The 27,266-nt window shown below is 35.3% G+C and overlaps 3 protein-coding genes across 3 annotated transcripts in view; 2 read left to right on the top strand and 1 right to left on the bottom strand.

The window, feature by feature from the left end:
• LOC116178902 (protein amalgam-like) overlaps positions 1–24,458 on the bottom strand; it is a 64,190-nt gene extending 39,732 nt beyond the window's left edge. The window contains exon 1 of the mRNA XM_031498555.1: positions 24,426–24,458. The gene's annotated coding sequence lies outside the window, so the exon portion shown is untranslated. The remainder of the gene's footprint in view (positions 1–24,425) is intronic.
• LOC116178901 lies at positions 17,884–20,670 on the top strand. Its single transcript, XM_031498554.1, has 10 exons — positions 17,884–18,419; positions 18,556–18,707; positions 18,820–18,988; positions 19,038–19,242; positions 19,294–19,360; positions 19,415–19,568; positions 19,639–19,820; positions 19,885–20,041; positions 20,106–20,233; positions 20,289–20,670. Exons 1-10 carry the CDS (start codon positions 18,317–18,319, stop codon positions 20,649–20,651), a joined length of 1,680 nt encoding a protein of 559 aa, XP_031354414.1. The 5' UTR covers positions 17,884–18,316; the 3' UTR covers positions 20,652–20,670.
• LOC116178339 lies at positions 20,757–23,219 on the top strand. Its single transcript, XM_031497806.1, has one exon. It carries the CDS (start codon positions 20,757–20,759, stop codon positions 23,217–23,219), a length of 2,463 nt encoding a protein of 820 aa, XP_031353666.1.
• Positions 24,459–27,266: the final 2,808 nt, after the last annotated feature.

The following is a 27,266-nucleotide window of genomic DNA, read 5'->3' as shown; positions in this document are numbered from 1 at the left end:
AATTTCTCGGGAAAACACTTTTTCTTATTAATTTTGGTGCGTAGAATCCAAAACAATTCGTACTTTTTCGATCAGACTTCTCAATCAAAGTTATAGACTAGAAACCAATTTCGAAAGAAAATTCAAAGGGCTGTAACTTTTGAACTAGTAGCCCAATCTTCAAACTGTTTGAAATTATGGATTCTACGGGCCAAATTCTATAAGAAAATGTTTTTTTCCCGGTCGATCTCAGACAATTTTTTTCCGGCCTCAAAAAAAGGCAGTACTTTTAAGTTATTCAAATATTTGAGAACAATTTAGAAATGTTTAGGGAAAGTTTCCATTGTCACAAAATCAAATATAAAAATCCGATACATCTGAATACCGAACTCGGTAGTCTACGTAACTTAAAAACAATAGGGACCTTTCTTATATCCTTAAGACCATGTGTACCAATTTTCAAAGCGATCGCACGATTCTACACAAGTTATCATGCACACGGACAAACGGATGGTCAAAAATGGATCTTTTCCAAAACCGCTAGAATTAATTTCAGAAAGGCGTACGTATCATGTGCACGACGTACGATCGCTTTGAAAACTGGTATACGTATTCTTAAGGATATAACTGGTATAAGAAAGGTCCTGGTAGGTACCTCCTATATAATAATATAATAATAATAATAATAATACGCTTTTACTCCCCTTAAATTTGTATATAACAATAGACATATAAAAAAAAGCTAACCCCATACAAAGTATAACTTGATTTTTTAAGTAGTATTAAGACTTTTATCTAGTACACTGTTTTAAATTTTTAATGTAGTTGAGTGACAAGTATTAGAATACTTTTGAAAGTATTCGAATACCTTTGAAAGTATTCGAATACTTCTGAAAGTATTCGAATACTTTTGAAAGTATTCGAATACATTCTAAAGTATTTGAATACTTATTTTTTTAAGTATTTGAATACTTTTCAATATATCTGTATCTAGTATTCGCTTGTGCTGGACGTAAAAGTGTTTAGTATTCAAATACCTTTGATTTGTTTAAAGTATTTACTATTTAGTGTATTCAAATACTTTTTGAAAGTAATCTGCCCAGCTCTACGTGTACCTTTGATGCAGCTGTTCAAATGGCCTTAAACATGAACATTTCCAATGTTAAAACTTACCAAAAAAAGCAAGCATGCGCGTAATTTGTAGCAATTTTCAACGCATGTCCAAGATTAGCGTGTTAACAATAAAAATGCAGGAGTTGCGAGATAGGTACACGCTAAAGAAATCTGGTGCATTTACAGAAGGCGACCTAAGAAGAGCCTGAAATGACAATTTCATAAGTCATATTTGAAGTAACACAAGCAGCAACCTTTAAAGCACTAGTGTTTTCCGATTTCGCACGCATTTGAGTGTTGAAAAAGGGGATTGTGATTTAGGCATAATAAAAAGAGTCCATTATCAGATATTTAATTCCCTTTTGAGTTTTGGGAGAAAGTAATAAGTGGTTTTTTCATATTGTTCTTCTTGTAATTTGATTAACACTTTATCAGCCTTACATGTCTCGCTTTTAATCAAATAGAAAGGGAATCTTGTCTTTCTGTATATCAAAACATAACCCTAATTTGTAAATAAATACAATCGAATGTCAAATAGGGTAGTGAATTTAGGTTTTCTTCTTTAATACCAACTTAAAAACGGTGCGTTAAATAGGTCTCATTAACGCACGGTTTTGAGCGGAAAACAGTGCGTTAATAAGAACATTTAAAAATCGAAATAGAAAAATGGGGATTGTGATTTAGGCATAATAAAAAGAGTCCATTATCAGGCCGCGACTTAAATTTTGAATGTAGTGTTTGGTGTAAGGTATTAAGTATTAGAAAGTAAATAGGCAAGCATTGTGTTGCGCTGATTATGAGGGACTATGAACGAGAGGGTGTTTCTACAAAATATATAACCAAAAAATGGCCCGCTTTCTATAGATTCTTTAAATTTCATTTCTGTAATAAGGTCCAACATTGGGACATGTGGACCTGCAAAACAGTTTCCAACCCAAATTTCCATTATCCACTCGGATTGGCGAAAATTTTATTTGCTGACGTCAACGGCTGATCATTAAATCGGCACGTTCTCTATAAATACGTCAAATATTTACAGGTAGCTCGGCAATATCTCAAGCGAAAGGGATTCGGCACCCTAAGAAATGACGAATGTTAATTATCGTGTACATTGTTACACAGTGGAAATGGGATTAAATAACCATTTTGCGGCCTATATCAATATCAAATTCAAGCTATTTGATGAGGACCAAGGATTTAGTTTGCTTTTTAGAAGTGTATTTTTAAAGGGAATCTATTCGCGTGCAATTTTAATTAACGAAGTTGCAACGAAATAAATAGCTATTTGTGTATTAAGAGCGCAAAATGATATATTGTCGATTGAAAGAGACTCTTGAAATCGACAATCAATTTGCGCTCGAATTACACACAAGGTTTTTTCTACAATCGAGCAGTTCACATATTTCCAAATATTTCAATTTTTCACTCAAATCATTTTAATCTTATGCCCAAATGAAAGATGTCATTTACTCGTTGTCATTGGATACTCTGAGCAATGCATATTTGATTTAGTTAATAATTGGGAGAGCGAGCGTTTTTTCTATTTTGTCGCTTATAAGCGACAAAGTGACATTCCTCGAAAAAGATGACGTTTGCGTTGTCAAATACGAGCGCAAATGCCTACTTTGGATATCGATTGTAGAAAAAAATTTTTAACGATTGACCGGACTGACAGTCCGACCGGGTATAATTGCGAAAGGGCCGCGGTCATCTGCTACATTTGCAAGTATCAAATATTTAGCTAATTGGCGTGACCACTTACGCAATTATTTATGGATATCCCTTCGGGCTTCGCGTAAGAAAGATTCGTGCATATTTCATGCTTCCATTCCTTTTATCTATGTACTTGCACGATGGTGGCGTTTAAAAAGTCTACGAGGCACTAAATATTAAAATCTGTATGCATACGGAATGCTGTTTTGAATTAAACGAGTTTTAAGAGCCATCCGATGTCCGTATACATTCGCTGCGTTAATAGGGTTTGTTTTAGCACGAATATGTTTGTATAGTTTTAACTGAGCGCATACTGTGCAAACCCTCTGTGTTTCGAATGAGAGCTCGTGAAACGTTTATATTTTCCGACACATGCACGGTGTTAATAACATTATTTCTAGCCTATTTGGCTGGACTATAAGTTGGGGGTGAAATTGCTACTGTACTAGTTCTTGATTGGAATGCAGTATATTTTTGTTAAAAGGCATTTGAACATTTTATTGGTCTTCTATATGGAACGTTTGAGACCTATCGGTTAGCTGTTTTTAACAAATAATTAAGAAAAAATTTGCCTGGAAAGCGGGCGGTACCAAGTTCCAGATCTGAATGTTAAAATTTTGGAAGAATCATCATGGTCCCCCTGATGGAAGGGATAGGCTAGTTAGATAAGTCGAAAATAACCAGACCCGCACAATTCCTACCATCCCTTTCGTTCGCCACCTATACAGATGGTTGCAATGAGCAGATCTTCTCCCTGTAAATTTATATTCTGTTCCGTTTCCGAGTTGGAAGTGATTTATAGTTAATTTAATTATGAATGTATAGCTTCTTATACTTAATTAAATTTCGTTTAGTTAATTACAAACATCGTCTAATTTTTAAAACGGTCTCGCACGTATTCTAGAAATTAAATTTTTACTCGGAAATCTGCGGTTAATACCTCCGCAGCTCAATAGCGACTGAATGAAAAGGTGCAATCCAACAATTGGCAAACATGGTGGAGATGCTTATCAAAATTCAGGAAGAAGCTAGAAGAGATCAAGAGAACAACAAGAAACCCGAAGGAGTGTACAAGAAATTCAGAGGAATGTTCAAAAGCGCCAAGATAAAATAGAAAATTAAATTAAAGGGAACCTTGAGGAAGGGCGTCAAGAATTCAAGAGTTTCAATTAGAAAAGATTAAAGCTGACCAAGATAAGTTAAGAGAAGGAACTATGGGCGAACTTAAGGAAAATCGGTTAGAAGTTCAAGCCGTGCGTGCAGAAATCAACCAATACCAAAAAAAGCATGCAACCCGTGGGAAGAAAAATTAGAGGTTTACACCAAGAGAATCTTCAATAGGCTGGATTACCAAGACAACAATATAAGAAGTGCAACAACTAACGTGAGACGGATATTGGGAATTTCAAAGCAACAATTGAAGAAAATCGACCCTTGGGAAAAGGAACTGCGACCATAGCAGTGTACAAGGTTGGATATTTACACCAAAACCAAAAGAATTTTGATGGTAACATTAGAACTAACCATCCGATTAATTTTATGAAAACGTTAGAAAGCTATTTGAAGATTTTCGAAGGAAATCATCGCCGCACCATGGAGTTCCTCGAACTCCAGGTCATGGGCAGATCTAAACAGCTGAGGATGGAAAGATTTTCAAGAACTAAGAAATCCAAGACAAAATAAGAATCTGGGTCAACGAAACTGCACACTTGGAGGCTGCTATTCGTGAAGAGCAGCTAGTGCATGCTGTTACCCGTTATTTCACTCCAAAAGTGATACAGAAGGCAAGCCCATTCAACAGTTGGTTTCAACGTTGGAAAGAATCCAAGAATCAAATTTTTAGCCGAAGCGTTAGAGCAACGGAAACGGGTTCAAGCTGGTCGAGAGCCAAGACGGCAACAAGAAAGGAGATCTGTGAACATAGTGGGATTCAGGCCGAGGAGACTATGGGTCATGCTATGGAAAGCCATGGAGAGCACTAAAGACAACATGGAGAATGGACTAGGTTCATTTGACAACCAGGATCAAGAAAGCTAAAGAAGCAGGAACTAGGAGCTCCACTAGTTCCTCGGAAGAGGCAAATAATCCAGGGGCAAAAGCAATTGATGAACTTTATAAAAAAATATATTCAAAAATTTAAAATAAGGCCTGGAATGGAACAAAGTGGAGAGGAGTAGAAGTAGCACATGGGAAAATTGAAGAAAACAAAAAATTTACGTTAGAGAAGAAGAAAATTAAAGTAGATTAACTGACCAGTTGGTTACAACAAGTCAAGGAAAGAAAAGGAGTACAGGAGAGCTTCAAATCCAAATATAGGGACGAGGACGAGCAAGAAGATTGCATTTATCAACCAAGGATTTTAGAGACTGTGGAGAGGGTAGAAGAGCTAAGTGAAGAAGTCCGTATCGAGCAGAGAACAATAGAAAAAGTGCCCAGTAGCGTAGAAGAATTAGTACAAAAGGTAGCTGAAACACAAGGAGATTTAGCTTCAACACAAGACTCAAACTGGAGGTTTCAGGGAGACAGACAAGAGAGCATGGAGAAGAAAGGGGACCAGGAAGAGAACATTATTTTAAAAAAACAAATTTAAAAATTTTCCCTGCAAACACCACCCAAGTATTTTTAATATCTATCACTAAATAGGGCACATGGCTGACAGGTGTAGGTGTGAATTTATTTAAATTAGTAGGCTGAGACGAGTTAGGAAAAGTTTTCTCGAGCTGCTTGGGTTGATTTGTGAAATGGTGTGAGGGCAAAATTAAATGATAGAATTTGGTTTGGTCAGTTTTTTTAAAAGATAGTTTAGGGATAGGTTCCCGTTTATTTTTAATTGTTGTTTTTCAATTCTGATCTGGGTGTTTCGCTTTTAAAAACACGACGGGGTACTGTAACGGAAGTTTGTTAATAAGACTAATTTTTTGAAAACTTCTAAATACAGATAGAGTTCCCAGAAGACGTGCAATATAAAGCGGGGGTAAAAGATTATGATTTTGTAAGCTAAAAAAGGAAAGAAATAAGCTTTGAATTAAAGAGAAACGCAGGATAAAAGCATTTCTATAGAAAGTGGTTAATGTAAATCGTAATTGTATTATAGCTAACTGGAAATCATATTAATCTTCTGGTTATCTTAATTCAAAGATTTTTTCAATAACCCTACAGGCGTAACAGTCTATCATATTTAATGCACATTCGTGAGGCACCAATAGAGCCAGAACACGAACCGCAGGTCGTTTTCGAGCAGTACTTATACGTTGAAGTTCTAAAAAATTACATAATATCAAAACCAATAGAAATTTTATACTATAATATCAACAGTATCCAAATGAATTAACTTTTAGCCAATTATTTATCATAAAATGCAGTTAGTGATAGGTAAACAGAGGAAAAATAAAGGATTCAATTTAGTAAAAGATATACTTTTACTAATTTAGACATCGTGACAGAGAAAAACTTTAATTACAAAGTATTGACATTTTGCCACTGAAAGTGGAACCCTACTGCTACTGTTTGAAATGGGACTATAAAATCAAACGAATCGTAATTACAGAGAAGCCACTAAAACAAAGTATTAAATGTCTAGAATTTCACTTTGCCTTCAATTAAGCATCAACAACCCAAACAATATCCGATTTGCGTTCCAAAGGAATTCGGAAGCATTTTTATCGCTAAACCCTTATGTGAAAATGTATACAGACGTAATAAGGAAACATAAACGTAAAAAATTGTAGAAGCGAGCATCTATTTGAAACATCCCCCAAGGGAACTTGCTAAGACCCTATTTAGGATTGTTGATGCATAAATCCACGTTCACCTACTTCAAACTCCAATATGGAATTTCTCTTTGAAGTCAGTGAGGTAGATGACGTCTTATCTACCACCACGTGCTTATAGATATTAAACTTGTTCGTTTATGTTAGATTCGGTTGCTAAATTCATCCCCAACTGTCAACTGTAAATTCATTAAAGGTTTCACAGTAAAACCGATGTAATATCGTACTCTTAAGGACACCAAAAGCTTACTTACATACCGACGTCGTCGTCTGACAATTGCGGAACGCAAAACGAAAATACCACAACCGCAAATCTCCTTTATTTATTTACATTTCCGGAATTTGTAAAAGTCCAAGGGAGGTATTTGAATATTTTTGGTGGAAACCGAATCCGTATTTCCACCTTATAATTCCTAGAATAACTGCAATACCGAAACTCGCATATATACATTGCTGCGCATTCCACAGGTAAGAATTTCCAAGTTTTTGGTCGGGGTTCAAAATGATCAATTATTAATTTATTCGAAAAGCTGCTTCGTGCGTGTGAATGTGCAATATTTACTGAAATGATGGAGGAAATTATTTTCCCCGGAGTAATAAGCGTAATGCACTAACGGAAAGCTCTTGCTCCTCAAAAAGAACTTTAGAAAAAATAAATTAACAAATAATTTGACGAAGTAATACCGTTAATACCCGGCGTAGCGGTAATTGGAAAATTTACGTATGCGCCCTCCCACAAACAGGAATGCTAAAAGGCGCGCGCGAGTAAATATAAAATATAATCTGAGACAAACAAGATTAAGACGTCACATTTTCGCAAAATGCTATACAGTCCTCCCTTGTTCACAGTTAAGTTACTTCCGTTGTCTCCCCATTTTCTATTCGCAATCTAATGTTCACTGATAAAACGCTTCCACTTTGTTCCCAATTCAGCATGTTTCTATCAAGTAGATATTTAAACCCCCTCAACGATTCTGAACACTTGAAATATATTCCCGATTTTATTTCATCGCAACTTCCGGCTTACCCGCTTTCGACAAACAAAGCTAGTACCTATCGTATGCAATATAAATTCAATCGAAACCATTTATTTAGAATAGCCTGTACTGAAATTAATTTAAAAAAAGTCAAGCCAAGTCCCATCGTTATTTCAAAAAGGTTTACGTTTGGTAATTACCAGCTGGGAGCTTTAAAAGCGTTTGTTCTGTAATCGGATGTGCAAACACGGAGTATAATTCTGTTTCTGAAATCTTAAAAAGGCACACATTGGAAATGGATGGAACTTCCAAATTATCCCTCAGACGGGAAGTTAAAGCAGAGTTTACTGAAAGGGTCTTCCATTTCACCTGCTTTAAAAAGGCTCTTACTGTATATTCAAATCTCAATCCCAATGAAAGCGTGTGTAGCAATTACGGTTGCTTTGGGTTACATATGGCTTTGGCTGATGAAAATTTGAAAAGGCATCGCCGCAAATCGATTACTCACTGATCATTCTGCTCTTTTATTTCATCAAATCAATCGGGCACAGTATTATGATTTATAATGATATGATCCTTGAAATTCCTTCGATTACGTTATTATCACCAATTAATTAATGTAAGTTTTTATTTTCGTTTGAGCAAGGAGTAACAATTAAAGAGACTGAAGAAAAAGATATTGATCACCTGGTAATAGAACGCAAAGAAGTAGAAAGAAGAGGGAAAAACAGGAGAGAAATAATTGATGAGAGGGAGAGAGTCAAGAGGTGGATAAAGAAGGTATTAGAAACGAGAGAAGAAATGAAAATTAAAATATATCCTATAATCCTAATTGCATTCTGAAAAGTCCACAGATATGGAAGAATCTGAAACATGAATGAAATGAATTATAATAGGTACCTACTTAGTTTTTGATCGATATAGGTCACAAAGTAATGAAAATTATATACGTAGTCTTGTAAAATTGGCGCCAGGGGTCGGCAGAATTTTTAATATTGCACCTTCAAAAAGGTTGCCCGAGAAAAATATAAGCAGAGAAACTGAAGTTTCGGAGAAAATTAAAAAAGTTGTCAATTTCAGAATGACTATATTTAATTAGTTAAAAAAGTTACCGGACATACCATCATTTTCTTAAATGGAACACCCTGTATCTAAAAAGATAGCATATTAAATTATTTTTTCAAAAATGTACAAATATTCAAGTGATTCAATAAATTCAAACAATACAGCTCAAAAAGATTAAAAAAGGTTTTAAAGGGTTTCAATGATTCAAGAACTTTTTAAATTGTTTTAAAACCTTTTTTTGAATCTTTTTGAATCAATATTGATTTTTTAGTGTTATATTGTTGAGAAGAACATCTAGTATGCCATTTTTTAGAATAAAATATACAAAGCGTTTTATTTAAAAAATGAGGTTATGTCAGATAACTCTTTACCTCACCCCGTCTACTTATATAATTTCAAAGCTAAATATTTTTTTCTGTATCTCTTTTAACTAAAAAAATGTAAGGTCATTCTGAAACTGCCAATTTCTTTGATATTTCCCTGTATCTCTTAAACGAGCCAGTATATTCGTATTTAAGTTTGATCCAAAAAGGACGCACCATAAGGCCTAACAATGACGGAGATATTCTATAAAAGTGTAGAATATGGGACACCCTGTACTAAGATTAGGATGATCCACTGCTACTGCTGTGTTTTCATTAGACTTGCCTGGTGGTCGCGAGGAAAATAGGACTCTTGCTACTCAATAGAGTAGTTTACAGGGGGTTTTTTATTTACTTAGCTTTAATATCTTCGTCCATGGTGCTGAGCCACAAATTTAAATTAATAAATGTGATTTTTAATGATGTATTGTTCCTTTGTTACAGTAGTCAAGGCAATATTTAGTGCGACTTCTCAAAATGGCATAAATTCGTAAGGACCTTCAATTATTCGAGCTTCCTAAAATTTGACACGAACGTATAGTGTCGGTGTATTATGGCAAGTTTGTTTCACTTTGTTATCCTCTTACCAACTAAGTTTTCCAATTTAGCTTTAATTACCGAAATCAAAATAATATATATTCTGAGCCACGTCCGCCACCAGCCCTTAACTTGTTAACAACAGCAATTCAACCTTTCACCTACGTTTCATCTAAGATAATCCTCAATTTGTGCTAACTCATAAGCTTAACGCCCGTGTGGTACTATGTAGGTTAATTGTCACACCCTGAAAGTGATTGATGATTTAGCTTAATAATATTTTAGTATAACAAATCCAGATCTTTTCTGCAGCACTTGGTGGATGGTGAATCAAGTGCTCCACTGCACAGAAAAAAGTTCCCTGTCACATCCAATGAATTTCTAAGATAATTGAGTATTTTAACGAAAGCTTTGTAAACAACCCCGCATTTTAATTAATTTAAGCCTATCGTGCGAAATAAAAATAAATTCAAACATATATAAAGGAAACAGATTAAGAAAGGATAAGGTCGACATGAAGTGTTTCTTACGTCGATAATATATTTTTTGCTCGCATTTCCCTTGTTTTTGGTCTTAATAAAGTCGGACATAGCATTAAGATGTTTGTATTTCTATCATGCTAAGGTCGTTGAAAAAGCACACTCGCCGGGGAGATCATAAATAAAAATAACACATGTAGTTGGCAGGACCTAAACGTAACTACCGCAAAGTTGGGTAGGAGTCGTTATTTATTTATTTACGCGTACCCCCAGGTTTTGGGATCCACATTTTAAGAGTTGTGTATACAGTATCGATTGCCTAACCTCTCTGTTTGTAAGTGTCACTTTCAGGATCTCATTGTTTTAAACTTATCCGAGTATAGGAAACATCAAAAGCAGGCGTACTTTCCACTTTTGCTTCGTCAAACTTTTACGAGGACGATAGTAAAATTATAAAGTGATCATCAGAAGATCCCGGTTAAATTGTAGAAAAGCTCGGGCGTGCTGGTATTTACAGAAATTGAATCTACGAATGTAGAGGAAATGGCTTCGCTATTACGGAACTTGGAATTGGAAACTAAAAAAAATGGTTTATTATACTAAACGTATAGCTGCAATCGACGACCGGAGCTTATATTATCTCTATCTATACAAAATATGTTTGTTTTATTCCAAGTTATAAACTACTTTCGGTTTTGGTTCGCTTCGGACGTGATTTGTGAACTAAGGGATTACATTGATTAAAAGCCTTGCAAAGATTAATGCTGAACTATCAATTTATTGGGGTTTCCTGGTTGTATTTAATTCAAGCTAATTAAGCGGGAGGCGATTTTGGCACTCTTATTTACAAACGGCTGGCTTTCATCATCAACCGTTATTATGTGTTTTGTTAGTGTTTCGGAGCTTTGTATTCATCTTTTTATTTTTATTTAAACACTTTGGTAAAAGCCTGGAAACCTCCCTTGCTAATTACAGACTTCTTTTATTGTAGACCATCTTGAGAATCGAGCTCCAATGGATCTCGCTTGGTTACCGTCGAGTTCTTAGCGGAAGCCCGCCCCCGGACAGGGCTTGTTCTTGAATAAAGACACCATTTGAATATGCTAACACTAGAACATGCACGACGATACATAATCAAAAGTGCCAAAGCGGTGACATTAAATCTGATATGGTACTGGCTATGCCCACTTTGACGACGAACTCCGATCTACAAATCGGTCCAGGTGCTGTTTTACAAACGACCCTCTATTGGAAAGAGAAGAAAGCGGGAAGAATACGAGTTGATGGCGGTGAATTTTTACAGAAACTGGAGAATTTTTTTATACACCTGGATAACAAAATATTATTATACAAATCAATATAATCAGTCCAATCTGGACTTATGCCTGCCAGCGTTTGCGGACAATTCGCGCCCGGACAATTCGCACTCGGATAATTCTGTAAATCTTTGGTTTATTAAAATTAAATATTTTTAAGAGGCTACTAGACGATTGCCTTTACAGATTGTATGTAGTAGTGCACATCTTGGTAGTTATTTGGTCTTTCATTTTCACACATCGCGATTCTTTAAGTATGTATTTCCATTTCTTAAATATAATCACGCTGGTTTTTTTTTGAAGTTGTATGAAGAGTCTAATATAGTTAAATCCTGTAATTTAACAACACATAAGTTTTATCTACTGCGCTTTCGTTTTGAGAAAATAAGAATAGGTAACTGAAACGTCTTTTGTGGAGTAATTAAATACCAAATAGTTATACCTAGTTATAGTATATCTACAATATTATGTGTAGTATTCGCTACTTTTGAGACGCTCTTAATATTAAAACAGAATCAACATATAATACCGTACACAAACAAAGTGATAAGTCTAAAGTTAAAAATATTTACATTATAAGATCATGATGAAAATAGAAAAAGGAAGTAATTTTAACGCTCCCTTACATAAAGATTTCTTAATGAAGACACATAAAAAATTGTTCTTTATTTCTTTAGTTGAAAAGGGTGACAAAGGAAATGACTTAAATTTATTTTAGACAAAACGAGTATGTATAAATGACAATAGAAAAATGCATTTCATAGATGGCACTAATTTTGGATAAGTAATTAAGATAATATTATAATTAAAGGTAAATTTGAAAAGACCCCGATAACACAAATTGCACTTCATAAAGAAACAATAAGAGAAATATCGTAATGACATCCTTTCTATTATTTCTGTCAAATGAATAGGGTTTATTACAAGGTAAAAGTAATTAGGTCCGAAAAATCAGGTTTAAGTACGTATGACCACAACTAATTAGAACTTTAACGCCTGTATAGTATCTTCATTCTTGAACGTTTGACAGAGTGGTATTTTAAAATTTATCTGAACACGGGTTTTGATTTTGTGTATACTTTTTTTTTAATTTAAAAAAATTTTATTTCTGGTGGTAGTATTGTGGTGGTGTTCAGAAAAGGTAAGTTTCCAGTTTTCTTGGAACCAGTTTTACGTTTCTTTGACCACATATGGCTATATGTTGATTATTGGTGACTGAGTAAAATTACACTAACTGCTTATTTTTTTGCGTTATCTTTGCTACAACTATGGTAGTGAATGAACTTTAAAGTTTCTTTTTGATTTTCTTACTGTTATTTATTTTATAGTTTGAAGAGATACATGGAAAAATTCTGTCATTTTTTAAAGAGATTGTTAATAATCAAAACAGTAAGGGTTTTGAAAATCTTGAAACGTTTTAGGAACAGGTCGATATTGATGATTTTTTCTTTTAAATGTTTGTAATTATTAAGTACCTATATACTTCCTTTTTAATTTTTGTATGGCATACCTAGTACTAAAGCAAAACCCTTAGCATTGGTAATTGCGCAACAAGGAAGATAGGACATCATTGGAAAAGCTTTCCTTCTCTGAATTTGGTGAGACTATAATTTTTTAGATTTGATATTTTCGAAATATTTTAAAAGTAAGTTGAGGGCGCGCTGTTGTTTATGTCATTGGAAGGATGTCGGGCCGATCACTATGTAATATAGAAGCTAACGCGATCGTGCGTCAAAATTATGCAGTTGCAAGTGGTATAAAAAAGAGAAAACTTGTACCTGCAACGTCGAATGCGCTGGAAATGAAACAACTAAACCAAAAAAATTACCTATCCGAATTCAGAGATGGGCGACCTTACCAACGATGCATCATTTAAGATTTTAAGGGTTGCACTGTCAGCGATGCGAGACAAAGACATTAGTGAGCAAGTTTTATTTTAGACACTGTTTCCTTCCATGATCAATTTGACGTGCCAAAGCGTTTTTTGAAAATTATTTTAATTTACAGAAATAGCTATGTATCATTTCTAATGCACCACCATATATTATTTAGCTTTGGAGAAATAACACCAAAATCTCAATCTAAGGCTATTTGCGCTATATCAGTCGCACCTTGCTATGTGACAAACCCAGTTTACCAACCCAGTCTAGTTCGAATACACAACATTAGGTCATAGTCTCATGCGTGAGGGAAATTTGTTAGAACTTGGCCCACAAATTCGTCTCCTGAACATTCACGCCAGAAACCCACTCTCTAAGATTAACACTCAAATATTCTTGCTCAATCGCCTCTGGGAAATTCCCTTTCTCTATTAATATTCTCGATGTGAGATGATTGATCGCCGAGGTAAATTCGACCCTGGAAAGGTTACCCCCAGAATGTCCGCTTTCAGAAGAGCACCTCCCCTAGAATTCGACTAGTCGCGAATTTGAGACAATGCTCGTACATTTCGGAACCTGCAGATCGCGTTCTTTCCTGTGCACGTTTTCAAAAGGGTTAAAAGTGCTGAAAACTTTAAATGGGTTTTAGCGGAACAGCCCTTTACTAAAATCTGTCTGCCCATATATCTGTCTATTCGACTGTACGTGCGTGTAATCCGCACCCGATTTCAGGGATGCGCGGGGGGTCCTCTTCAAAGCTGTCAATAAACATTAGTTTTTAATATAATTTTAGAATCGGAATTCGATCCGGAATATTTGCCCACAGAAAAATTACCACCAGAGGAGTATAATGCCAAAAAAAAACCGTTCCCTTAGAATCCATGCCCAAAGAAAAATCCCCAAAGAGACTTACTACCGTTGCCATGGTTTGTTAATTAAAAACATTACTCTTTATTACGAGTGATGAAAACTAGAGTGGCCATTAAAATATGCCGTCCTTGATCATGCAGAAGCACGGCACTGGCTACAAATTTAACGTACGTAGAGTGGTAGTAACATTTTTATAATTTTGGATACCATTTCTTAAAAAAATGCTGTTCTGGAGATATTCAGTGTTTCAAGCAAAATTTTTACCCTGTATAAATGCTACCTGTCACGAAGATAGGGAGAATGACGTATTATTTAGTGAGTTTTTCTGTAATTCTTATTTAAAACCGTTCTTCTCATCAATTTGTCGAGAATATCACTTCATTCTGTTTCCCTGGATTCAGCACCATCTTATATTCTTAAATGTGGTTTGTCGCAAATTTGTAAATATGCCACCGTCGTCGGTGCTTACAAGAGAACCGGAGGATTCATCTTGAGCAGAGAGACATGAAGCTGCATGCAATATTAATGTGCTCAGAGTGGATTTTCATGCGTTTGCATACATCAGTGTCGAACATTTGCTAATGGATGAAGGGTTCGCTTAATAAAGGGACTGGTACGTATAAAATATGCGAAAACTCGCAATGTCCATTTGTTTTGAAACGAACAAATTCATAGGTATCACGCGACACATTAGGACGTTTTTTTTCGTGCAAATTTCACATCAAATGGAGCTCATTTTCATTGAAAGTTTGATGCCTTTTAAAGCTTGAACTTTGCTGATTAAGAGAACTTCACAAAGGTATCGGTTTAAAAAAATGTTTACGTTTCCCATCAGTGGGGATTCCAACCGTTTTAATGTTACTAATTGGAAAGTATTGCTTTAATTTAATCACGTTTTAATTAAATTCGGGATGATTGTTTGAAAATATGAAAGAAAATCAATGAAGCCCCCGCAACGAAGAAAAATCCAGTCTCAATACAACCCGTTGTAAAATGTTCTTTGTTCGCAATTACCTCTTCTCCTCGGTTCTCTCGTGAAAAACTTTCAACTTTATAAATCAATTAGTACTAAAGGACAAAACGTAATGTACAACCGTTTCGCAAATGTTTATAGTCTCAAGGGAAGGGGATTAAAATGTCATTTAAGTAAAAGTGCCGCCGTTACACAATAAGGTTAAAGTCATAACCCTTAGTTTTTTGTTTATCTAATTCCGCTAATTTCGAATTCCCATACATTTACTAAAGTGAAATGTATTGAAATTTCCCCTAAAAATCGATTGCCCTTTAAATGCCATTTATAAATTTAAATTGAAATTAAAAGGCTGACTTTTATTTCGTCATTAATATTTATTGACGTTCACTTTTAAATTACCACTTTTGCGCAATCGAATCGAAAATATCAAAAGTTCGCCAGTTTAGAAAATGCGAAAATTAATTTAATCCCTTACTAATTAGGCAAGTTTTTTTGGTGAACATAAATTAGAGTCGAACTTTTTTCTGTTCGAGTAACTAAATTTATCGCGTACCACTTTCAGGTGACCAGTTTAATTAGGAATCAGTTTTCAATATACCGATTCATTTAAGTGATCAATTTAAATTAACCAATAATTAAACCTTAGCGTGATACTGATGAAACGTAGACATTTTCAAACCTCTTAATTGCGCACTTTAATAAAGGTTTGGTGTGAGGTAAGGAATAATTTGAATTTTCTGTTTATAGGTGAGCTCTTGAAAATCAAATACAAAATTTACCAGTTTACTTCCAAAAATCTCCCCTGTGATCGCAAGAGGAATTGTATATTCGGATATACAAAGAAGGGGGACTCTAAGAGCATCAAAATTAATATTAAAATCGTGCGTTTTGGATACTTTCAAGATTTTCGGGTGTATCTGTATAGGTTCTGTAGAACATGCTGGTTCTACAAATCTTGTACATTCTACATATTTTGTGCGTTCTGTAAGATATTTAGATCCTGTAGGTATTATACATTCTGCATACCCCACAGATCTGGTTCTGTAAGTTTGGCTGCTCTGAAGGTTCTGTAAATCTATTGGATTCTGGAGCTTCTGTAGATCTTATATAAGATTCACTTGATTCGGTAGATTTTGTACAATCTGTAACTGCTTTGATTTCTTTGGAATCTGTAAATTCTGCAAGTTCTACACATTTTCTAGATTATACATATTTTGTAGATTGTACAGGCTCTACGGGTTCTGCAGGGCCTCTAAGTTCTGGTAGATTATTTAGATTCTGAAGATTTTATACATACTGCAGGTTTTGTAGGAGGTAAACTGTATACATCGTAGATTCTGGAAGTCCTACGAAATTCTGGATTCTGTAGGGCGTCAAGTTCTGTAGGTTTGGCACATATTTCAGTTTCTTTTCTCAATTTTGTGGGTTGTGTACACTTTATGGAATCTATCGCTTTATGCTGTGAAAGATCTGTAGACTCTGCAGGTGGTACAGACTTGCATGAAACCGAGGTCGTAACTTGGGCTCATTCTCATACAACAATTGGTTACTGTAACGAAGCACCCCTTTTCCGCCTTGAAGTTTCACACCGGAAGTTATGACCACACCGTATATTTGTGGAGTTGACCAGCTCTGCCGAACACCCGGTATTTATAAGCGGGGGCTTCTTGTCATGAAGATGGTACAAAGGGCCCCAACTTGAGGCTTAGGTGCGCGTGGACCCTCCTACCGTGATCTAGAATCCAGAAACCAAGAGGTTTGATGATGGGTAGATCTAAATTTACATTTGAAGGTTGTGGGTTTACCATTGGAGTTTAAAAAAATTAAACATTTGTAGAGTACTTTTTGAGGAAAACCGAATAAGTTTACAGGTTTTGCTTTTATAAGGAAAGGGAAATCAATCCAAATATCAACAAACAGCACGAATCAGTAATTTTGGTCAGGATTCAGCCGTAAATTAACCGAACCAATTTTGAAAAGAACAAAGAGTAGATTATAGTCTTTCCGTTTCTAGTGGATTTTAACCTGTAGTAAAAAAAACGAAATGAATTTAAAAACAGCAACAAGAAAACTTATTACAAAAGATCGATTCCTAAGAAAAGGGATCAAAAGTTCGCTTTTTAATAGGTTTTAACCTGTAAAAGATAAAATCAAATGGAAATTGAACGAAAAGTTATCGCGGGATTGAAAAAAAAACAAAAATCGACCGAGAAATGACACCGTCTCAATAATTTTGACTTATAGAAAACATAAGCGAACTTAATTAATGATCAACCCACCTACAGCAAAAGTTATCGAGGGAGATCCGACACCTCATTTTAAAAAAAAAGCAGATCTTTTATTTGAAAATTGACCAAATCTTTGCATGAGAATTTCAAAAAGAATTATGATTAAATTATGTTGCTATATTGGTCCCCATTGGGGGAAGGGTCGAATTTATGCCTGCGCTCTCTATCTGGAAGAAACTACCATTTCGATTAGCTTACTGGAAAATTATGGGGAGGTTTTCACGTGAAGGGGATTTTCAGAAACCTAGGTGGAGTATGAAGGCATTTGTACTAAATCTCTTGTCCTCGTATGTAAAATACCTCTATTACCAACTATATCAGTACATTGCGCTTTTACTAGCTGCCGTGAGAAATTTTCGAATAAACTAGAATGGAACTACTTATCTGTGCACGAAAATGTCCTATAATTTTCAATTACAACGTAACTATTGCCTAACATGCGACATGAATATCGTAAATTAATAGCAACCGATATTTGACATCATATATACCTACCTTTTGTTTCCCTTTAATTTCGGCTTTGCCCTACACGGAGAAAAATAAGTTGGTTCTCTTAGCAGTTTCTATTTTGCTATAATTATTTTTGCTCTGATGACAAAATCTTTTAGTAGAATGTCTTTTATGTTTGTCTCAGAAGCGAAAACAAATTTGTTGGAAGTGACAAAAATTTTAGTACACAAAGATTAGCTTAGACAACAAGTTATCTTAGTAGTAATTACAAATGAAAATTTCGCTGTCTCAGCTGTTCCTCGCGTAGCAATCTGTTTTGCACCCACATGCAAATGGTTTGCTGAGCCGACAAAGTATGTTTAGCTATAGTTACATACGTAGGTGTGAGTCACAACTGACAACGGTCAGCAGAAAAATAAAACCAATTTCCGTAGCCCACTGCTCAAGTAAAAGCGAAGAAGTAAGGATCGGTTTCATTTCATTTTAATTATTTAATTTACGCGTGTGTTACCTTTACCTACCTTAAGTAAATTACCTAGCTGAAATGGAATCAGAATTGCAGTGTGTGAGTGTTTCTGGTGACCCAACCGACATTGACGGTTTACTGAAATGTTGGGGTCTTGAAATCTTGAGTGGCGTCTTCAAAGGTAAGTCGACAAAATTTGTCTCCGCTTTTTGTAAATGTATAAGTATAAATAACGCCGGTTAAGCGTCGAAATCTTAACGATTGTCTCAACATGGCGACAAAATAGACGCAAAATGTTCATGCTTATTTTTTTATAGAGCATCAGATAGATCTTGACTCACTACAAATACTCGACCAGGAATCCATTAGGGAGCTAATTCCCCAAATAGGTCTTAGACTAAAGCTATGGAACAAACTCGAAGCTTTTCGAAAACCCCTGATTGTGCTTAAAGGAATTGAAAATGCTGATGTAAGTACTTATTCTTCATTTTCTATGCACGATTACTACATAAATGACGCGATTACCTGCTACTTACATAAATGACGTAGTTTGGGGCTTTTATACCGCACATTTTCTGTAGGTTTGTGCATCCGGTTCATCGTATAGTTCTTCGCCATCACCAACCAGCTCATTTAATTCCCTAAGTGATGTTAGTGTAGACTCCTCCTTTGATCTTGGGCAAATTGAAGACCAAATTGTAGAAGAAGTAGTGGTTAGTGCCGGTACTACATCGAACCCGAAACCTTCATGTAATAACAACGTGCTATCCAAATAAGTACTTATTTGATAACTGTGTAGGTTCTTTCGAGCAATTCGAGCCATCTGCTAAGAAAGTTTGCCTTGTGGATTCTATTACAGACCTCCAAGAGGTTTTGGAAAATTCACCTAAAGGCAAATACGTATTGGCGTTTTATAAAAAAAATGGGGTCTTAAATAGAGAAACTCGACAGAAATTAGTAGATGTGATAATCGAACACGAGCTGAAGGCTGATCTTACTAAGAGGTGTGTATAACGAAGATATAAATCTGTTTATACTTAATGCATATTTTGCAGTATACCGACAGCTCGGCTTGACAGTTTGGCGGTCGTTGTCCAGCGTATGTTCCCAACAGAAAATAAAGTATGTCCGTTTATAGTTGTAGAGAATTGCATGTTTTTAATTAAATGTTTCCAGGATTGTTATTTTGCCATAGTAAACGAACAGGGCAAGAAATCAGGGAGAGGTAAATTATTTACCAAATATTATAATTTGAGAAGACGATTTACTAGTATTGGGTTGATTAATAAAAAGGCTAAAAGTACAGCTACAGTTCCTGATTCAAATAAAGGTGAGAATGTTACTTCCACAAACACTACTTTTAAAAATAATGAGTATAATGAAGATATGTAAATTTGTAGAGATTGGTGAAGAGAATAGTGAAATTATCAAGTGGCTGGAGAACAACGTATCTCCATGGACGTCTGTCATTAACCATTGGACTGAGACCTTTCATACAAGAAGGAATTTATTGACAGAAATTGATATCTGTACATACCTGAAAAAATTTCCAGCTTTACTTAATGTCGATGGATTTGAATTGGTAATTAATTTAATCTAGTAAAAGTTATTATCAACATTTGTTCACAATTATATCTCCCATTTAGCTTGAAAATGACTTTAGTAGACTGCATCCAGGAACGGAACTGAAGTTGTACTCCGAATTAGAATCTGTAACACGTGCACTTGTAGAACATTTGAAAGATACAAAAGACAAGAAGATAAGAAGTTACCTGGATGAGTTGAAAAACCAAGAAAACTCAGGTATAAAATTGATAACTTCTATAGGTTCCTCTATTTAAAGCATACTAATTGAGTTTTTTTTTAGATAAAAGGTCACGGACCTTGTTCTGCATTCTCCCTTACGTCATACCAACTACTACAATAAGAACCAAGCAGGGCCAGTGGCGTCCTTCTAGATTGGAAGTTAAAGAATCATTTGTATTACATGTAACGGTGTGTGCAATATGACTGTAAATTTCATTGTTTTTGTTAAACCTACTCATTTTAGGACATCGGTAAATTGCAACATGTGGTAGAAGCTCGCCAGGACAGATTGTCTAAGTGGAAAGAAACTCTTCAACCTTTCATTGTCATTGTAGGAACAGAAATCGAAGACCCTCTCGACATATACGTAAGAGTTGAGACCCAGCTGTATAAAGTTTGCAGTTTTTTGAAAGCAGTGGACATTTGCTTCAAAGTGTTTTTCGCTCTCAATGCAAGGTACCCAATAGAGTGCAATCAGGTGTGGCTCTTTATTCAGTATATGTTTTATGAAATCGAATGCCCAAGCGATAAGAAATCTGTTGGTTTAAGCACATTGATAAATGATTTAAGGAATTTAAGGGCTAAGTTAAAGTTAAAACCAACATAGTTCTTACGTTAGAGTTAGATTAGATATATATAAGAGTATTAGATACCTACCTAAGGTATGCTGGGTTGTTAGTTAGTATAAGTACATTTGATAATCTTTTTGAAAATGTTCATTTGCTATTTGTGTAATTTAGGAGTTCGTTCTCTAACCGCTTTATCATGTCATTTCAAATTTGTGCATAAGCTTAGTACAGAAAGTATCTACAGATGCAAGCAGGGCGATTGTCAAAGAACCTTTTGCCAGTACAATTCATTTAGAAAACACCTTAAAGCTAAACATGTACTTGAGGGCGGTGTAAATAATAGTACTTCTGATGATGCCTTCATATGTGACCAAAGGGCCCTAACGGACAGTCAAAACTTATCATTGGATGGTAACTCTGATGATAATTTTGATGACGAGATTGAGGAGGGTATGATTATTAGTGACTCGGATATAACTACTTTCAAAGATCTTATCAAGGCACAGGCTAGGACATTTGTAGCAAAATTATATTCGTTTGAGTCCTTGCCTCGAAGTATGGTTCAGATTGTAATTGATGAATTTTTAAATTTTATGAGTGGTGGGTTTGTCGATGTAATTCAACGTAGAGTAAACAGTAAAATGAGTTCTTTAGATATAGACGAAAATTTCGTGACCACCACTGATTCAATGTTTGATGCACTTAAAAATCCTTTTCAATTTTTATCTTCTGAATATTTGAGGTTCAAGGATTTAGCAAGCACAAATGATTTGATTCGACCTGTGTCTTATGATGTTGGATATCGAATTAGTGCAAATAATTCAAAACTGCACACTTCACTTGGTCAAGTACCACTATCAATCCAATTTGTCCCTGTGAGACTTGTATTGAAACAATTGTTCGAGTTGCCTAGATTTCACGAGCAAGTTTGCGATTATGTGAATTCCTTGAAACATTGTACTACTGTAACCAGTTTCATCCAAAGTGACTTGTGGAAATCTAAATTAACGAAATACAATGTCGAGGATACTGTCCTTCCTCTGTTCATCTACTTTGATGACTATGAGGCCTGCAATCCGTTAGGGTCGCATGCTGGCGTATATAAAATAGGTGCCATATATGCAAGTTTCCCATTTTTGCCACCACAATTTCGTAGTACCCTAGACAATATAATTTTGGTTTCTCTTTTTCACTCGGAAGATCGTAAGCAAGTTGGTAATAGGAAAATTCTCGATCCCATCATTTCGGAACTTACATTTTTGGAAGAAAACGGCATTACTATTATCATAAACGGGAAAACGTTACGCATATACTTTGTTTTAGGTTTAGTTATTGGGGATAATTTGGGGCTTCACTCAATAATGGGTTTTAATGAAAGTTTCTCTAGTAACCATTATTGTAGATTTTGCACATCTTCAAAGAAAGATATGGAATCTCTTTGCAATATAAAAAATGTGACGCTTCGAAATAAAACAAACTATAATGAGCATATACTCTTAAACGATGCTAGTCAAACAGGTATAAAGGAAGCGTGCGTATTCAATGAAATTCCCAGTTTTCATGTTTGTGACAATTTGAGCGTTGACATTATGCATGACATTTTGGAAGGCGTTTGCCATTATGATATGCTGAATATGTTAAATTATTACATAAACGTAAAAAAACTGTTTTCATTAGATACATTAAATTGGCGTATTAATACGTTTCGTTACAACTTTGACTTGAAAAATAAACCTCCCGCAATCTCACGAAATTTTGAAAAGAAATCAAAGATTTCTATGTCTGCATCAGAAATGATGTGTTTCATAAAATACTTTGGCGTGATGATGGGCGATCTTGTTCCAGTAGATGATCCTGTGTGGGAACTGTACTTGTGTTTGAGAGAAATTCTTGATGTAGTTTTATCCAACGCTGTTACTACAGAAATAGCAAATATGTTTGAAACTTTAGTATCGGAGCATAATGAACTCTTTATAACTTTATTTAATGAGAAATTGAAACCAAAATTTCATTTTATTTTGCATTATGCGTCCATTATGAAAATGGTCGGGCCCTTGCGTCATATATGGTCTATGAGGTACGAGTCCAAACATCGACAATCTAAAGTTACTGCTGGAGTCACTTGTTCCAGAAGGAATATTCTTTATACCCTAGCACTTAAGCACCAGCTAATACTTGCCAATCGATTCTTGAATAATCATGTTTTGAAACGAAATTATAGCCTTGGTCCTAATATTTGTATGGGTGATACAATGTTAACAGATATCAACTACCCTGCCAACTTTAAAGATTGCCCAATTTATAAGTGGATATCCATCAATGGCATAACTTATAGAAATGGTATCTGTCTGGTAACGGATTTAAGTGACCTTATACCAAGCTTTGGAATTATCAACTTCATAATGATCGGAAAAAATAATAAAATGGGCTTTGTGTGCTATGCAACAGAAGTAATATGTTTAAATCGCCACTATCACGCATATGAAGTAATTGTAAATTTTGATTCGAATTTTTTTATTGAATTCGATGAACTAACTAATCCTTTTCCCTGCCATTTATATAAAAGTTCTAATAGTAGTTTTGTTACTTTAAATCATTCAGTGTGATCTGAACTCTTTAATAAACCACAATGTTCTCATATTGTCTATTATTCTCCATTTCATTATCTTATTATTTAGTTATAGATACTAATATTATACATACACCACTTGGCTACAACATCCTGTTCTGGTTTCATTTAATTCAACTTCTTACTCGCCAAACTTAGTTATCACTGCAATGTGAGATGGAAGTTGTATTGGGTGATGCGAAAAGTTAATAATAGATATTGTTCCTATGGTTGTGGTATCACATGAATAACGTAATATTATGTTGTTCTAGATGGTTTTGTAGAAACCCAACCATAAAAAAATATAGTACCTATACAGTGTAGAAAGTTCTTTTGACTCACTTGAGTTTTTGGGATTACCAGATCTCTGTGGCTACAAAGACAATTTGTTGCCAGACCGCACACAATTTAGCTGCTAGTGCAAGTTTCGTCTATTATAGGATAATAACGCTCTTAGCAGCTGCAGCTAAAATAATTTGCTAAGAGAGCAAAGAGATTCAGTGACTGGTACTTCAATAAGTTAGTAGTGGGTACAAATGCGACTGGTTCTATTGCAAATTTCGTCGATTATTGGATACTAAATTTACTGGCAGCCGCAGCTAAAGTTATTTGTTATGAAAGCAAAAAAGTTTAGTAACAGGTACTTTCAGATTCTAGTACGAGAAGCAAAACGTATTTAGTTACATGAACTAAAAATAGGTAGCATTTTTTCTTTGCTCTTGCTGCAAAACTTTTAGCAGTCCATATAGGTGCAAAGAAAATTAGCTGCATATACTTATTTTTTTGTTCTTATGACAAATCATTTTTCTCCGTGTGTGTATCATTAGTTCGCTGTGCGTAATCTGATTTTTATTAATTGCATTCGTAATTTTTATGGCTTATTTAATATAATTAATAGTACTTCAATTTGAACTTCAATTCTTTTTAAGTTGGTAACTGAAAACCTTTAGTAGACCTTTTTACCACCTTGATGGCATGCTGCACGAGCATTAAAGAGACTGAGTTTACTCTCACAGCAATGAAAATCCGTTTATATCAAAGTTATATTTCGCTTTTCTAATAAAATTGATTGACATTTCACTTTTCCTAAAAGGACGAGACTGAAAGAAACTTAGGAAAACGTCCAAAATTACTTATCGATCACCGAATATCTTATTTATTATTTATTTAGAACATCCTATATATCGAATGGGAACAAACTTACCGATCTTTTCGGGAGTAGAAGAAAACAGGCGAGGCTCACCTGAAACAGACGATTCAAATTCATTTGTGCCCGAACGATAGAGAAAGCAAGGTGGAAGTTTTTGGGCGAATTTAAGGTCTCCTCAGATGGGAGATTATCTAACCGTGCTTCAGTTTTGACAAGTTCAACCTGAATCCTTCGCATTCCTGTGCTTTGCTAACTAACCGTACAAATTCCAACGGCGGGTTTATATACCTTTACGTAAAACTAAACTCAAAGCGCCGCCGTGGTCATTTGGAATAAATATTATTGCATTTCGTTCCCTAAAACCCTTTCAAAGCAAACTTTCGGTAATTTAGTGGCTTAGATAATAACAGAATTGCGCTGTCTCTAGGATTTTGTTACGTTCTTCCCTTGGGTATAATATTGTCGTAAGCTTAAGGGGTAATCAGATCGGTTTATACCCTCACTTATCAGGGTACGGTAGTGCAAATCGGGAACGGCGAGTCCCAGGTAGAGTGTAGACAAATTTATGGCATGAAAATTCACTTATCATTGTCGTCTGGAGTTTTCCAGATGTAATTCCCATCTCTCGGTTTCCCAAGCTGGTGCATTTGAATAATTGTCGTATAGAAAAGCAGCGTCTGTCACGTCACCGTCTCCCCCTGTTTGACAGGCTATAAAACACTCGAGCTAGACGAGGGTGTCTATTGTACAAATATCCAATGTTTAATGCACTGCGCTCAATAAATTTAAAAGCTTGTGGGGACAACACACCGCTCCGTATTTATTATGTAAAACCGCGAGGGATGCGTCCTTCTCACGTCTCGAATGCCCAAGAAACGGTTTTTCATTAGAAAGGTAAACAGAAATTAAGGCAACGCAATTTGGGGATGCATAAAAAAATGTTTATATCTGCATACGTGGATAAAGGAGACCGCCGTTATTTTTACGGCAACATAACTTATTCCGCCGATCGTAACTTTTTCCTCTATTTGCATTCCGGTAGGTACTTGCCTGCAATACAAATGCGGTGGCTCGCGCATATTTTGTTTACCTAAACGTTTTACTCTCAGGAAATTCGACGATATTTAACAAAAACACGTAGAAGAGCTTTACTCAAGTTCTAAACAAGCCGCGGTTCTCGTTCGATGTTTTCCATTCGGGTGCGACGCGCGCCCTTCAATTTACAAGTACCTATTCTGACAATACCTACTAACGAATTGCTAATTCGACGAGGAGCTGTAATATAATTACGAGCAAGTTTAGTGGAGCTTTGTAACCATGAATAATTAATCTCTGTTAGTGAAAGAAACGAAAAGATTGACGGGTTAACACCAAACACTCATCTAACAATCCTTTTAATTTTAAGATAATTATTAAAAAGTGTCGAAGCAACAATTAATGATGTTGTGTTAAATCTATTGATAATGTTCACTGTAACGATTTATTTTCTCCATTACAAATCACTATTATTGTTTACGGTACACTTTTTCTTATTAATTTTGGTGCGTAGAGTCCAAAACAATTCGTAGTTTTTCGATCGGACTTCTCAATCAAAGGTTATGGACTAGAAACCAATTTGGAAAGAAAATTCAAAGGGCTGTAACTTTTGAACTAGTAGCCCAATCTTGGAACTGTTTGAAATTATGGATTCTACAGGCCACAGTCTATAAGAAAAATTTTTTTTCGGGTCGATCTGAGACAATTTTTTTTTCGAGCCAAAAAAAAGGCAGTGCCTTCCTTTTTTACCAAAAATCGAACACACCAAAATTTCTCGGGAAAACACTTTTTCTTATTAATTTTGGTGCGTAGAATCCAAAACAATTCGTACTTTTTCGATCAGACTTCTCAATCAAAGGTTATGGACTAGAAACCAATTTCGAAAGAAAATTCAAAGGGCTGTAACTTTTGAACTAGTAGCCCAATCTTGGAACTGTTTGAAATTATGGATTCTACAGGCCACAGTCTATAAGAAAATTTTTTTTCGGGTCGATCTGAGACAATTTTTTTTTCGAGCCAAAAAATGGCAGTGTACAACCTTCCCTTTTTACCAAAAATTGACTACACCAAGTTTAGTGGAGCATTGTAACCATGAATAATTATTAATCTCTGTTAGTGAAAGAAACGAATTGACGGGTTAGCACCAAACCCTCATCTAACAATCCTTTTAATTTTAAGATAATTATTAAAAAGTGTCGAGGCAACAATTAATGATGTTGTGTTAAATCTATTGATAATGTTCAGTGTAACGATTTATTTTTTCCATTACAAAGCATTATTATTGTTTACGGTATATTTACTTGTTGAAAGATCCTCGTAACTTTTGAATAGATGGCTTCATCTATTGTTGGAATTTGACAACGCAATTTTACCGCGCAGTGTTTGTAGATTGTCCACTTTCATTTTCCTCTTTCTGTCGAGAACCGCATCCAGTTCACCTCGTTTAATAAATCAGCCGACAGCGTAAGTTAGAACGCATGGAATTTCAATTGCCATCATCCATATTTATTAATCTCTGGCGATTGGATTCATTAAATTGGTGATTCTGCGGTACCTATAAACTGACGGCTAGCTAGGATCCGGTGAAAATCATACTCCGGGCAGTGATGGCATTTGGGCTTATTCGCTGGACGTTCGGACGCAGCGGGTGGTGTTAAAGTGTCCTGCACGGATGATTTGTGGCCATCTTAAATCCTACTGCGAGACGAACCAGTTGAATGGGGCTTATAGCGTGCACGTTCCCCAAAAAAGGTCGGAGGAGGTAACAATTCCTTCACAACAATTGAGATGTTCAGACGCTTCACTTCCCCTGGAAAAAGAAGTAAGCGGCCTCACCCTTTTGTTCTCTGGAGAAGAACT

Source organism: Photinus pyralis, unplaced genomic scaffold (assembly GCF_008802855.1).
Source record: "Photinus pyralis isolate 1611_PpyrPB1 unplaced genomic scaffold, Ppyr1.3 Ppyr1.4_LG8, whole genome shotgun sequence".
NCBI classification, from domain to species: domain Eukaryota; kingdom Metazoa; phylum Arthropoda; class Insecta; order Coleoptera; family Lampyridae; genus Photinus; species Photinus pyralis.
Note: the sequence above shows the minus strand (reverse complement) of the source record. Positions and strands in the feature narration are given on the sequence as shown.